At 36.0% G+C, this 16,217-nt stretch overlaps 1 protein-coding gene across 1 annotated transcript in view; it reads left to right on the top strand.

Annotated features, from left to right (window-relative positions):
• LOC116876952 (immunoglobulin kappa light chain-like) overlaps positions 1–15,905 on the top strand; it is a 34,185-nt gene extending 18,280 nt beyond the window's left edge. Inside the window, 4 exon segments of the mRNA XM_032873432.1 lie at positions 3,688–4,017; positions 12,533–12,580; positions 15,328–15,467; positions 15,469–15,905. Of these exon segments, the coding sequence (XP_032729323.1) occupies positions 3,688–4,017; positions 12,533–12,580; positions 15,328–15,467; positions 15,469–15,672 (722 nt within the window). The 3' untranslated portion in view covers positions 15,673–15,905.
• The last annotated feature ends 312 nt before the right edge of the window (positions 15,906–16,217 follow it).

Below are 16,217 nucleotides of genomic sequence, written 5' to 3'. Positions count from 1 at the left end.
TATGTAATTATATATGTAATTATATTATGTATATTATGTAATATATACATTATATATTATATATTATATATACTTATATACATTATAATATAATTATATAGTGTGTAAATATCATGTATATATGTGTATACATATATACAATATATAATATATAATATAATATAATTTATATATAAATATATAAAAGTATATAGCAGTATATGTATAAAAATATATAAATATATATTTAATTATTTAATTATTTAATATATACTTAATATATTATATTTACTAACATATATTTAATATATATTTAATAATTAATTTAATATATATTTAATAATAAATATTATAATATATAATAATATATAAATATATTATTGATATATATTTAATTAATAAAAATTTATTATTTAATGTATGTTTAATAATTAATATATTATATAATGAATGTATTTTTATACATATACTGCTATATATTTGTATAGCGATATATATTTTATTGATTAATTAATTTTGATTATTATCATTTATTTCTTATTTAGTACTTATTACTTATTACTTATTTATTATTTATTATTATCAATTAATTAATACATCTGTATTTTATACATATATTGTACATATATTGTACATAAACATTATATACATATATTACTATAAAAATAAATATATAAAATATATAAAATAATTATTTATAAATGTATTTATATTTAAATATATAAATTTAGATATAAATTTATATAAATTCATAATATGTATTATATATTTATTATACATATATATATTTTTTACTACAAGCAAGATTTTTTTTTAGATTTTATTTATTTATTTGGGAGAGAGAGAGAGAGAGAGAAAGAGACAGAGCACAGGGATAGGGGTGGGCAGAAAGAGAGAGAGAGAGAAGCAGACACCCTGCTGAGCCAGGGAGCCTGACCTGGTATTCAATTCAGGGACTGCAGGATCATGACCTGAGCTGAAGGCAGATGCTTAACCAATGAGCCACCCAGGCACCCCCAAGGTGTATATTTAAAGTAAGCATATCATGACCTAATTCTATGTATATCATAAATAAGATCTCATCACTTGCTTACTGATTTAGTATAAAAAGCAGGAGCTTAGAAATTCTCAATATTTTTTTTCCTAAAAAAAATAAAAAAAGAGAGAGAGTATTATGAACCACCCCCAAAAAGAATTGTCCCCTTTCTTCTCAAATGAGAAATCCAGTTCCTCTTTTCTTAAGAGATTGCCCATTGAATTAGTAAACTAACTCCAAATTATCTCAAAGAGAATATCAGAAAAGCACTTGGATTTCCTTTAGAAATCAATTTTTTTAATTTTTTAATTTAATTTATTTTCAGTGTAACAGAATTCATGGTTTATGCACCATGCAGTATGTGCCCTCCATAATACCCACTACCTGGCTCCCCCAACCTCCCACCCCCGCCCCTTCAAAATCCTCAGATTGTTTTTCAGAGTCCACAGTCTCTCATGGTTCATCTCCCCTTCCAATTTCCCTCAACAACGTTCTCCTCTCCATCTCCCCATGTCCTCCATGTTATTTGTTATGCTCCACAAATAAGTGAAACTATATGATAATTGACTCTCTCTGCTTGACTTATTTCACTCAGCATAATCTCTTCCAGTCCCATCCATGTTGCTACAAAAGTTGGGTATTCATCCTTTCTGAGGGAGGCATAATACTCCATAGTGTATATGGACCACATCTTCCTTATCCATTCGTCCGTTGAAGGGCATCTTGGTTCTTTCCACAGTTTGGTGACTGTGGCCATTGCTGCTCTAAACATTGGGGTACAGATGGCCCTTCTTTTCACTACATCTGTATCTTTGGGGTAAATACCCAGGAGTGCAATTGCAGGGTTATAGGGAAGTTCCATTTTTAATTTCTTAAGGAATCTCCACACTGTTCTCCAAATTGGCTGCACCAACTTGCATTCCTACCGACAGTGTAAGACGGTTCCCCTTTCTCCACATCCTCTCCAACACATATTGTTTCCTATCTTGCTAATTTTAGCCATTCTAACTGGTGTAAGGTGGAATCTCAATGTGATTTTAATTTGAATCTCCTTGATGGCTAGTGATGAACATTTTTTCATGTGTCTGATAGTCATTTGTATGTCTTCATTGGAGAAGTGTCTGTTCATGTCTTCTGCCCATTTTTTCACATGATAATCTGTTTCATGTGTGTTGAGTTTGAGAAGTTCTTTTTAGATCCTGGATATCAGCCTTTTGTCTGTACTGTCATTTGCGAATATCTTCTCCCATCCTGTGGGTTGCCTCTTTGTTTTGTTGATTGTTTCCTTTGCTGTGCAGAAGCTTTTGATCTTGATGAAGTCCCAAAAGTTCATTTTCACTTTTGTTTCCTTTGCCTTTGGAGACTTATCTTGAAAGAAGTTGCTATGGCTGATATCGAAGAGGTTACTGCCTATGTTCTCCTCTAGGATTCTGATGGATTCCTGTCTCACATTGAGGTCTTTTATCCATTTTGAGTTTATCTAAAGGATGCTAACATTTATAATTTCAGTCATTAACAATAAATGTATAATCAAGTAACATACCCATGTCAAGTGACATGCCCTTTAAAACTATGTTTTGTTACATGTCTTGACATTAGGACTGCAAGAAACTCTGGAACCATAACTTCTTTTTCTTTAATTTAAATTCAATTAGCCATTATAAAGTGTATTATTAATAAAGCAATAACTTTTAACACTACAACAGTTACATATATATTTTGTTCAGCAGGTAAAATCACAGATACTGTGGGGTTTTAAAAAACAATTAGCAGCTTTCTAGAGCAGATTCAACTTTAAAGGGAGACTCTGAAAGTCAAAATATGGTGTCTTTTTAGTCATATATAAATGTCAAATGAAATTCCAATACAAAATGTGCTTTCAGTGAACATTTTCCAAATCAAAACAAAATTCAGATAAGTGTGTTACTTGATAAAGTTAATACAAAAGCATTTCTGGGGGGCGGGAAGTTTCCTAAAAACAGTTTTGGAAATACTGTCACTTTGCTACTAAATTCAAGGTATTGTAAATATTTGGGAGGAACAATTTTGAACATTGTCCTACTCAAAATCCTGGAATGGTTCAGATGTGAGATTGAGATGTTTTATAAAATCAGGAATTAAGTAGAAGACCTCCATTACTTTAGAAGTGGGTTTGGCTCAGGTCATGATCCCAGTGTCCTGGAATCAAGCCCCATGTCAGGTTCTTTGATCAGCGGGGAGCCTGCTTATCCCTCTCCAGCTCCCTCATGCTTGTTTTCCCTCTCTTGTCAACTCTCTCTGTCATAAATAAATGGAATCTTTAAAAAAAAAAAAAGGGAAGTGGGTTTGGAATCCATATTTGAAGATTTGAAGGTCAACTTGATAGATTGTCAAGTATGCATTATAGTAGTTCCATTCAAAATGTGAGTGTGTATTGTTTCAAAAAATCTCATATTTTAATCCAGATTCTGCCATTTAATAGTTGTTATTTGAGCAAGCTACATGACTTCTTGTAACTATTTCTCATTGAAAATAAGAACAGTCAGTATCTCATAACCCACTGTGGATGAAAGGCCTGAGATAAGCACTAATTCTATGGCAAATTTCTTTCATTTCACTGTGAGGTGGTTCCAAACCACATGATGTTTGTGTTACTTTAATAAAGTTTTAATTGCTATTCCACTTCCCCACAGATAGAAACCTTGATGCAGCCATTTTCCCCAAGCCTACAATATTTTTTCCTTCAATTGATGAAAGAAGACTCCATAAGTCTGGAACATATCTTTGTCTCCTTGAGGATTTTTTCCCTGATGTTATCAAGATAGATTGGAAAGAAAAGGATGATGAAACAATTCTGACATCCCAGCAGGGAGACACCATGAAGACTAATGACACATACATGAAATTCAGCTGGCTGACCGTGACTGAAGCGTCAGTGGATAAAGAACACAAATGTATCGTCAAACACGAGATGAATAAAGGAAAGGCTGTTCAAGAGATTCTATTTTCTTCCCATATAAAAGGTATGTACATATATATATATATCCTGGTACTCTTTTCTTCAAAGGAAATACCCCACTTCCCTGTCAAGTATTAATGAAAAGAAAGAAATAAAAGTCTTTCTAAATGTTCGTATCTTAAATGGTAGCATGAATGTCTTGCTATTTCCCCATAGAACTGAAAGAGAATGGGCTTTGGAACATACAAAGAAAAAGACAAATTCGCTTAGCTTTTCTTGCCTCAGTTTTATCATCCAATATAAAGGTCACAATAATGTTTTTTAGGGCCATTGTATAGAATAAATGAAAAAATACACATGAAAGCACCTACCAATCTCGCAAAAAGAAATGCTCTGAAGAGAGTCCACTTTTGATTATCTTACTTGATCAGGAAATAAAAACAATTATATACCTCTCGGGGAATGTTCTACTCAGCAATCAGAGTCCTTCTCCCTTCAGTATTGCTCTACTCAAAGTATAACCCTGACTGGGCTGTGATCAGTAACTCATTAGATTCAGAAGTCAAGTCCTGGCATTAACATCACAGACCAAAGCCCCAGAGAGCCCATGAGAAAGAACCAGTTTGCACTTTTCCCTGTGGTTCACAAGTCCTTGGGAAGCAGTGGGAAACAAACATTTACACAAAACATACAAAGACCTTTGCAGTGTGCAACTCTGAATTGTTGAATTAAATCTTTATCCTCTTGGATCTTCAGTGATTCCATTGATCAAATTTAGATTAAACACTGACATACCTTTCCTTTTTCCTGGCATGTGATGAAGAGGAAGCACAATAAATGTCAGTGAAAATGCTTGTTTTTGAAAACATAACATGGATACATTTATTCATATTTTTATTGTATTTATGTATATTCTTCCCTAAAATAACTAAAGTAAGATACCAAACAGTCTGAATTATTTTTGTTTCTACAGCTAAGATAAAGAAAGGAGGCAAATAAGCTAAGCATAACTTTAATGTAACCACTGGCTGAAGTCCTTTAGGTATCGATTTTTATACTGAACAATGTAAAAACATTCTATAGTAACATTCCATGGTGATGATCATAGAAAAGGGAGAAGTTCTTCTTTATGGTGTGTTTTACTTGGGAATTAAATTCTGAAAGGAATGTCAACCAAGGTCTTCTCATAGTAGCAAAGCTAGTGAGGGCATTTCCTTTAATGCCTTTCCTCAACAAATTTTTTTTTATTAACATACAACATATTATATGCTTCAGGGGTACAGGTCTATGATTCATCAGTCTTACACAATTCACAGCATTCAATGTAGCACTTACCCTCCCCAAAGTCCACCACCCAGCCACTCCATCCCTCCTACCCCCTTCCCTCCAGCAACCCTCTGTTTCCTGAGATTAAGAGTCTCATCTTATGGTCTGTCACCTTCTCTGGTCTCATCTTGTTTCATTTTTCCCTCCCTTCCCTTATGATTCCTCATATCAGTGAGATCATACAATAATTATCTTTCTCTGAATTATTTAGTTCACTTAGCATTATAGCCTCTAGTTCCATCCACGTCCTCATAAATGTCAAGATTTCAGGGGTTTTTGATGGCTGGATAGTATTCCATTGTACATATATACCACATCTTTATCTATTCATTTGTTGTTGGACATCTAGGCTCTTTCTATATAGTTTGGCTATTGTGGACATTGCTGCTATAAGCATCTTTGGATCATCACATTTGTATCTTTGGAGTAACTACCCAGTAGTTGAATTACAGGGTCATAAGGTGGCCCTATTTTCAACTTTTTGAGGAACTTCCATACTGTTTTCCAGAGCGGCTGCACGAGCTTGCATTCCCACCAACAGTGTAGGAGGGTTCCCCTTTCTCTGCATCCTTGCCAGCATCTGTCATTTCCTGACTTGTTAATTTTAGCCATTCTGACTGGTGTGAGGTGGAATCTCATTGTGGTTTTCATTTGTATTTCCCTGATGCCGAGTGATGGTGAGTACTTTTTCATGTGTCTGTTGGTCATCTGGATGTCTTCTTTGCAGAAATGTCTGTTCATGTCCTCTGCCCATTTCTTGATTGGACTATTTGCTCTTTGGGTGTTGAGTTTGATAAGTTATTTATAGATTTTGGATACTAGCCCTTTATCTGATATGTCATTTGCAAATGTCTTCTCCCATTCTGTCAGTTGTCTTTTGGTTTTGCTGACTGTTTCCTTTGCTGTGCAAAAGATTTTGATCTTGATGAAGTCCCAATAGTTCATTTTTGCCCTTGCTTTCCTTGCCTTTGGCGATGTTTCTAGGAAGAAGTTGCTGTGGCTGAGGTCAAAGAGGTTCCTGCCTGTGTTCTCCTCAAGGATTTTGATGGATTCCTTTCTCACATTGAGGTCTTTTATCAATTTGGAGTCTATTTTGGGGTGTGGTGTAAGAAAATGGTACAGTTTCCTTTTTCTGCATGTGGCTCTCCAATTTTCCCAACACCACTTGTTGAAGAAACTGTCTTTTTTTCCATTGGACATTCTTTCCTGCTTTGTTGAAGATTAGTTGACCATAGAGTTGAGGGTCTATTTCTGGTCTTTCTATTCTGTTCCACTGATCTGTGTCTGTTTTTGTGCCAGTACCACATTGTATTGATGATGACAGCTTTGTAATAGAGCTTGAAGTCTGGAATTGTGATGCCACCAACTTTGGCTTTATTTTTCAACATTCCTTTGGCTATTTGAGGTCTTTTCTGGTTCCGTATAAGTTTTAGGATTATTTGTCCCATTTCTTTGAAAAAAGTTGATGGTATTTTAATAGGGATTGCATTAAATGTGTAGATTGCTTTAGGTAGCATAGACATTTTCATAATATTTGTTCTTCCAATCCATGAGCATGGAATGTTTTTCCATTTCTTTATGTCTTCCTCAATTTCTTTCATGAGTACTCTATAGTTTTCTGAGTTTAGATTCTTTGTGTCTTTGGTTAGGTTTATTCCTAGGTATCTTATGGTTTGGGGTGCAATTGTAAGTGGGATCAACTCCTCAATTTCTCTTTCTTCTGTCTTGTTTTTCATGTATAGAAATGCAATTGATTTCTGTGCATTGATTTTATATTCTGACACTTCACTGAATTCCTGTATGAGTTCTAGCAGTTTTGGGGTGGAGTCTTTTGGGTTTTCCACATAAAGTATCATATCATCTGCAAAGAGTGAAATTTCTTTGCCAATTCGATGTCTTTTACTTCTTTTTGATGTCTGATTGCTGAGGCCAGGACTTTTAGTTCTATGTTGAATAGCAGTGGTGATAGTGGACAGCCCTGCTCTGTTCCTGGGCTTAGGCTCTCAGTTTTTCTCCATTGAGAATGATATTCGTTGTGGGTTCTCATAGATGGCTATTACAATATTGAGGTATATACCCTCTACCCCTACACTGTAAAGGGTATTGATCAAGAAAGGATGCTGTACTTTGTCAAATGCTTTTTCAGCATCTATTGAGAGCATCCTATGGTTCTTGTTCTTTATTTTATTAATGTATTGTATCACATTGACTGATTTGTGGATGTTGAACCAAACTTGCAGCCCAAGAATAAATTTCACTTGGTTGTGATGAATAATCCTTTTAATGTACCATTAGGTCCTATTGGCTAGCATTTTGGTGGGGATTTTTGCATCCATGTTCATCATGAATATTGGTCTGTAATTCTCCTTTTTGATGGGGTCTTTGATTTTGGGACCAAGGTAATGCTGGCCTCCTAAAATGAGTTTGGAAGTTTTCCTTCCATTTCTATTTTTTGGGACAAGAATGGGTATTAGTTCTTCTTTAAATGTTTGGTAGAATTCCCCCTGGAAAGCCATCTGACCCAGGGATTTTTGGTTGGAAGATTTTTGATTACTGCTTCAATCTCCTTACTGGTTATGGGTCTGTTCAGGATTTCTCTTTCTTCCTGGTTCAGTTTTGGTAGTTTAGAAATCTCTAGGAATGCATCCATTTCTTCTAGATTGTCTAATTTGCTGGTGTATAATTGCTCGTAATATGCTCTTATAATTATTTGTATTTCTTTGGTGTTGATTGTGACCTCTCCTCTTTCATTCATGATTTTATTAATTTGGGTCCTTTCTCTTTTCTTTTTGATAAGTCTGGCCAGGTGCTTATCTATCTTAATAATTCTTTCAAGGAACCAGCTCCTAGTTTCATTGATCTCTTCTACTGTTCTTTTGGTTTCTATTTCATTGCTTTCTGCTCTGATCTTTATTTATCTTCTCTTGCTGGGCTTAGACTTTTTTTGCTGTTCTTTCTCCAGCTGCTTTAGGTGTAGGGTTAGGTTGTGTATTTGAGAACTTTCTTGTTTCTTGAGAAAGACTTGCATTGCTATATACTTTCCTCTCAGGACCACCTTTGCTATGTCCCAAAGATTTTGAACAGGACGCTCTTTAGCTTTCATGTATTTGAGTTCTTTCCAGCTTTCCTCTTGTAGTTTAGTTCTAGTTTCAAACCATTGTGGTCTGAAAATATGCAGGGAATAATCCCAATCTTTTGGTACTGGATGAGACCAGATTTGTGATCTAGGATGTGATCTATTCTGGAGAATGTTCCATGTGCACTAGAGAAAAAAGTGTATTCTGTTGCTTTGGGATGGAATGTTCTGAATATATCTGTGATGTCCATCTTGTCCAATGTGTCATTTAAAGCCTTTATTTCCAGGATACCTGGGTGGCTCAGTGGGTTAAAGCCTCCGCCTTCGGCTCGGGTCATGGTTCCAGGGTCCTGGGATCAAGCCCCGCATCAGGCTCTCTGCTCGGTGGGGAGCCTGCTTCCTCCTCTTCTCTCTCTGCCTGCCTCTCTGCCTACTTGAGATCTCTGTATGTCAAATAAATAAATAAAATCTTTAAAAAAAATAAAGCTTTTATTTCCTTGTCGATCTTTGCTTAGAGGATCTGTCCATTTCAGTCAGGGGGTGTCATAATCCCTTACTATTATTGTATTGTTGTCAATGTGTTTCTTTGATTTCATTATTAAGTGGTTTATATAATTGGGTGCTCCCATGTTAGGGGTACAGATATTTTAAATTTTTAAATCTTATTGGACAGACCTTTTAAGTATGATATAGTGTCCTTCCTCATCTCTTATAATAGTCTTTGGCTTAAAATATAATTTATCTCATACAAGAATTGCCACCCCAGCTCCTTTTGATGTCCATTAATATGGTAAATTATTTTCCACCTCCTCCCTTTAAATATGGAGGTGTCTTTGGGTCTAAAATGAGTTTCTTGCAGACAGCATATTGATAGCTCTTGTTTTATTATCTATTCTGATGCCCCGTGTCTTTTAATGGGGGCATTTAGCCCATTTACATTCAGGGTAACTATTGAGAGATAAGAATTTAGTGCCATTGTATTGCCTGTTGGGTGACTGTTACTGTATAATGTCTCTGTTCTTTTCTGGTCTGTTACTTTTAGGCTCTCTATTTGCTTAGAGGACTCTTTTCAATATTTCCTGTAGGCTTTGTTTGGTGTTTGCAAATTATTTTAGTTTTTGTTTGCCCTGGAAGCTTTTTATTTCTCCTTCTATTTTCAATGAGAGCCTAGCTGGGTATAGTATTCTTGGTTGCATATTTTTCTCATTTGGTGCTCTGAATATATCATGCTAGTCCTTTCTGGTATGCCAGGTCTCTGTCGATAGGTCTGCTGCTAATCTAATATTTCTACCACTGTAGGCTATAGACCTCTTGTTCTGAGCTGCTTTCAAGATTTTCTCTTTGTCTCTGAGACTTTAAGTTTTACTATTAGATGACAGGGTATGGACCTATTTTTATTGATTTTGAGAGGGGTTCTCTGTGCCTTCTGGGTTTTGATGCCTGTTTCCTTCTGCAAATGAGGGAGGTTATCTGCTATAATTTGCTCCAATATACCTTCTGCCCCCCATCTCTCTTTCTTCTTCTTTGGGGATCCTAATTATTCTAGTATTGTTTCGTCTTATAGTATCATTTATCCCTTGAGATCTCCCCTTGTGATTCCATAATTGTTTCACTCTCTTTTCCTCAGTTTCTTTATTCTCCACCATTTGGTCTTATATTTCACTAATTCTCTCTTCTGCCTCATTTGTCCCAGCAGTAATAGCCTCCATTTTTTATTGCACCTCATTAATAGCTTTTTAAAATGTCAACTTGGTTGTATTTGTTCTTTTGTTTTCTAATAAAGGAATTCTCTAATGTCTTCTATGCTTTTTTCAAGCCCAGCTAGCATCTTTAGAATCATCATGCTGAACTCTAGTTCTGACATCTTACTAATGTCCATATTGATTAGGTCTAGCAGTCAGTTCTGCCTCTTATTCTTTTTTTTTTTTTTTTGAGGTGAGTTTTTCTGTCTTGTCATTTTGTCCAGAGAAAAATAGATGAATGAGAGAACAAAATGCCAAAAAGGTAACAATGAACCCAGAAGAATATACACTAACCAAATCAGAAGATACCATCTATAAAATGGTCACTTTTCTGTTCATAGAATTGTTGCTATTCTCTTTGATCTCCTGTTTAGTTTGTAGGTGTCCAGAATGGTACTATTTGATAACTATTTAGCTGAATTCCTTGGACCAGATGAAATTTAGATCTCCTACTCCTCTGCCTTCTTGCTCCTCCCTCCCTTCCTCAGCATATTTCTAACGCTAATGCTCATAAGTTTTTTGTTGTTTTTGGTTTTTTTGATGAAGTATATAAAACATGGAAGCACAAAACAGGGAAGGAATTTTGAAGAGAGATAAAACTAATCTGGTCCAAGTTTTCAACCAACATTGATTAAGAATGTGAAACTAGAATACACATAGATTTAATTTGAAAAATTATTACCTGAATGTTTAAACCTCAATAAATGGTGGTAAGTGATTTATATTTATTTTTTTAATGAGCAAAGTCACTGTATGGAAAAGAAAGATGCTTTCAAGACACTCAAAAACCAGTTCTTGAGGATATTTTAACATCTAAACACGATTATGTAAATATTTCTGTTCTTGAGATTTACACAAAAGCCTATAGCTCAGATTCATTTTTTTAAAGCATACCAAAATAAGATTATGTGAAGTGAATAATTTACATAACAGAACAATATCTGGAGAGAACACATCAAGGAGAAAAATAATGAACATGCTAAGACTCTCTTCCTCCATCCAACAGTCAATGATCCTTTTTTTTTTAATGTTCAGTTGGCCAACATATAGTATATCATTAGATTTTGATGTAGTATTCAATGATTCATTAGTTGCATATAACACCCAGTGCTCATCCTCAACATGTGCCCTCAACATGTGCCCTCCTTGATACCCATCATCCAGCTATCCCATCCTTCTACCCTTCTCCTCTGAAACCCTAAACTTATTTCCCAGAGTCCAGAGTCTCTCATGGTTTGTCTCCCTCTCTTATCTCTACAAGCAAATAATCCAGTCAATGATCTTTTTAAGGAATTTTGGTTTTGTATGCATATCGGGTTTTTGTTTTTGTTTTTGTTTTTGTGGGTTTTTTTTACACTATAGAGTAATACAACCCTCACCTCAGTTATATATTCAGAAAACCTATGATTATTCCTTGTCGAGTCTTTCTGTCCCTGGAAAGAAGCACACTGAAATGCTGAGCTTCTGTAATAAAAAGGTCATTTTCTATGAGTAATTATGATAGGAGAAGAGATAATGCCTGAGCCTCCACTATGGTGGAGTCATATGAATTTCTATGGATTGTTTTTACAAGGTACTTCCCACATGTTCTAGCTTATCTAAACCCTCATAATGGAACGTTGAGTGCTGGCTCTGCCAATAACTGGTATGACTACCAGCAAGTTATTTAGACTTTCTAAACTTCATTTCTTCATGTCTAACATGAATACAGCTCACATCAGTGTCATGACCTAATACATGTGAATCTTTCACATACTTCCTGGCACAGTAATAATCATTCAATAGGTATTGGCTTTCATTAGTATTATTGTCATGTCCACAAACACCACCACTCCAAAAAATCATGTGCATGAGTTGGGGATATTGGGAACATGTGTGCTTTGGAAAGGTGGGACCTTTTTCTTTTGCTGAGATGGGGAATTTACCTATTCCAGATTCCTCCCAAAATGTAATATTCTGCTGTGCATTCTAGGGTTGGATGAATTCATTTTGGTAACAACCCTTCATGTTAGCAGTGGGTGCTGAGGAATGTAAAGCAGCCACTGTTTCAGTTATTTTTTTCCATTTAACAAGAATTTATAGAACACCTACTGTGTAGCAAGCACTGTGCTGGGAGCTATGAGCACAGAGGGAAAACAAGATAGTCCTAGGCATTAAGTTGTGAGAAAAGAAGGAAAAATGCATCATTCATGAACTTCAACATCTTCATGTGCAGAAATACAATAAATTAATTGATCTACTAGCTTACACAGACTCAGAACAATCAGTTCTGGAATTGTGGGGCTCATATTAGTAATGGCTCTCTCCTCTCTGTTTACATATTCTATCATCTACCTATCTATTTATATACTATCCATCTATCCATCCACAAAACAGACAACATATCAAATAATGAATATAAACAATTTGATAATACTCGTCTTTATTTCTTTTAGAGCTCTCTGCTATTACATCTAGAAAAGCTTCCCTGAAAGATGAAACTGGTAAGTTTTTGCCTATGTTTGCTCTTAGTTATGCTATAGCATTTTTTCCTCCTGATCAACTTAACTTTTGAAATTCCCTGGCTTCAGGGAGACACCTCAGAATGGCCAGATCTTGCAAAATACACTGAGTTATATTTTAAGTCAATCCATTTCTTGGGAGTCATTTTCACACAGTAAATGCTGGTTTTAGTGTGAGAGGACTATAAATTAGGGGTACAGTGATGTACTCTGAATTCTTTCTGCAATGGACTCTGTTCACTTCTGTGGCTTTTGTTTCTACTGACTGAGGAAAACATGACATCAAGTTGCTTCTGGATATTTTTAAGTCTGTTCTTGTTGGTGGTTAATAACATGAATTGACACTGAGAGTGTCTTATACGTTGTATTGCATTGTATTGTATTGTATTGTATTGCATTGTATTGCATTGTATTGCACTGTGTGTCCATGTTGTTTGATTCTCTTAATATTCACTGTGGAGGATTTTATCCCCATTTTACACAGTGGGGGGCGGGGGGCAAGGACCTAAAATTAATTCTGTCCCTTGCGTCATGCCACACAGTGATCTGGGGCTTCAACCCAGACCTTCTGAATTGGGAGTTCAAATACTTACTGGGTTCTTATTCTTTCTCTAATTCCCAAAGCCAAGGCCCTGAGACAGGTGCACACATGGGAGAGGGGGTGTAAGTGCAGGACTTCACGTACTACAGACTGGACATTAACTCCAGTCTTTTACTTCTTAGTTTCATGAATGTGGGTACAGTAGTTACATTTTCTGGAAAGCAGGAATAACACAAATAATGTCTCACTAAGTTACTGAAGACATAAGGTCACATTTGTAGAATGTCTCGCATAAGGTATCTCATTTAGCTGTCATATTGTAAGTACTGATTTCTGGTCCCTTCTACTACAAGAAGCTACAAGAAACCACAAGAAGCACTGGCTCTAGCCTTGCTGATTTCCCCCCTCCATGTCCAATCTTAAGGATCTTCTAGACGTCAGCTAACATATTACCTAACCAAAGGCAAGGAGCAATGAGCACAGCACCACTTGATGTCCTTTTCCACAGTAAGGGTTAATGATTCTTGAGTTCTGACTCTTTTGGAGATAAACACATAAAAAAAAATTTCCAGGTGCACCTGGGTGGCTCAATTGGTTAAGTGTCTGCCTTTAGCTCAGGATATGATCCCAGGGTCTTGGAATTGAACCCCATGTTGGGCTCCCTGCTCAGTGGGGAGCCTTCTTCTCCCTTTCCCTCTGCATTTCCCCCTGCCTGTGCTCTCTGGCTCTTTCTCTCTCTTTGGTAAAATAAAATAAAATAAAATAAAATAAAATAAAATAAAATATAAAATAGAAGTCTTAAAAAAAAAAAAAAAAGAAAGAAATTTCCAGATGAACAGACTCAATACCCAACCTAGTGGTTCATTGAATGGCCAGTCTGGTCCACCATCATTATCATTAATTTCTTGACATCATATATTGTCATTATTTCTTGACATCATATATTTCTTACAAAACCTCAAAGGATAAAAAATGCAATTATCATATAACATCATAGATACAATGAGGGTATTCAGGAAAGACAAGGGAGTGAGTTTGAGCTCTTAAAGTTGCAGAAAATTTGGATTTGCCCCTTTCTTCCATTTTTTAAAGTTTATTTTATTTTATTATTTCTTCAAGATTTTATTTAAATTTCAGTTATTTAATATAAGGGTAATATTAGTTTCAGGTGTACAATATGATTTAACACTTCCATACATCACCCTGTGCTCATCACAACTAATGCCCTCTTTACTAAAACCTCCCACCCATCCTACCTTGAACACAACCAAATTTGTACCCCTGATAGTAATCTCAGTAATGGCTAAGATGCTTCTAAATCAACAATTCATCTTTATATTTATGCTTAACTCTTTGTTGTTGAGGGTATTTATTACACGTGGAGGTATAGAAATACAGAGTAGGTAAGAATGTGTTCTTTTTTTTAAGATTTTATTTATTTATTTGACAGAGAGAGAGACATCAAGAGAGGGAACACAAGCAAGGGGAGTGGGAGAGGGAGAAGCAGGCTCCCTGCAGAGCAGGGAGCCAAATGCAGGGATCAATCCTAGGGCCCTGGGGTCATTAGTGAGCCAAAGGCAGATGCTTAATTACTGAATTACCCAGGCTCCCCAAGAATGTGTTCTTGAACATTATGTTGCTGGGATTGAAATCTTGCTTGTGGTACTTACTAACTGTAGACATCAAGCAAATTAGTTCTCTGTTCTCAATTAAATTGTAAAATGGCAGTGAAAATAATAATCTCCTAGGTTATTGAAAAATTAAGTAAGATTAAAGTTTTGCACACAAACCTCTCAAATTAATCTGTAGTTTAGATAGTGGTTAAAGCATATTAGCGATTATTACTACTTAAAGACATGGTGGGGATGAAGAAATGGTAAAAGCTATTTTCACCAATTTTTTTTTTCAGGTTGACTCATTCATCTAAGATATAACCTTACTTCTTAATACTTTGGAATGTTCTTAGTGAACCTCTGATGTTGTTGATTGACTTTATCTGCAAGCTGGATTATGAGTTATTTGGTGGTCGTGGTAATGGTGCTGGTGCTGGTGATGTTGATGGTGTAGACAATTGCTACCAGGTTTTGCAGTTGTGGGGACATCAGAAATGTATGTGACCCGTCTCCCATTAATAAGTTATAGCTCTTCAAAAGAACAGAAGGTAAAACTAATAAATGACCTATTTTAGACAACCTGCAGGTGCAGCTCATGAACACCTCTGCCTACTACACCTACCTTCTCCTCCTCTTCAAGAACCTGATCTACTTCACCATCATTCTCTTCTATCTGCTTGGGATACCAGCACTCTGTGGCAATGGGAAGAGCTCCTAGCACATGGTGGCATCACGTGTCCACTTGTCTTCATTGGCTATTGTTGCCTAAAGCATCATCTGAGTATATAATGGGGCATTCTGGGTTTGGGTTATTTCAGTTCACATGTGTCTTTCTATTGTGTCATTATTGCAGAATGATTTTACAAACAATTGGGCAAGCAGAAAAGTTCACTCTGCAGCAAGAACAACTTCTGCCATGACTTAAGTGTAGGGTCAGGGGGTTATCCACAGAGGCTTCGACACTGCTCTCTCCTTAATGTCTGCCAGCTCCTCAGAGCCACCTGTGCCTCTGAGTTTAGCCAACACAGAGCTTCTAGGTGCATCTTCTGGGGCCCTTTAACCAGATAATTGCTTCAAAACCTTTTATTTTGCACATATGGAAACTGACATCTTTGCTTTCATAATAGGCACAATAAAAACCATCAAAAATCTACTTCTGCATCTGTGTACTTTCATTTGGGGCAATCTGAGAGGCCAAGGTAAGGGACAGCATGACAAATGAGCTTTCAAATTCAGAACTGGTTGTAATATTGGTCAATTCCACATTTCAAATCTTTCCCTGAGATAGTCCTTATGAAGACTTCCTTGGGGCACCCACCCTAGGGGGGCCATAGCCAGTGAAGGTGCCCAGGTTATTTCTCCTTCAAAGGTGAGCAGATTCAGACCCACTTGGTTTGAAACATTCTGGTAGTGACAGTATAACATTGTCGCATGACAGGCAGGTGTTCTCAGACCCATGGTTTCC

The sequence above is a fragment of the Lontra canadensis genome, unplaced genomic scaffold (assembly GCF_010015895.1).
Source record: "Lontra canadensis isolate GAN:19392208 unplaced genomic scaffold, GSC_riverotter_1.0 scaffold48, whole genome shotgun sequence".
NCBI lineage: Eukaryota > Metazoa > Chordata > Mammalia > Carnivora > Mustelidae > Lontra > Lontra canadensis.
Note: the sequence above shows the minus strand (reverse complement) of the source record. Positions and strands in the feature narration are given on the sequence as shown.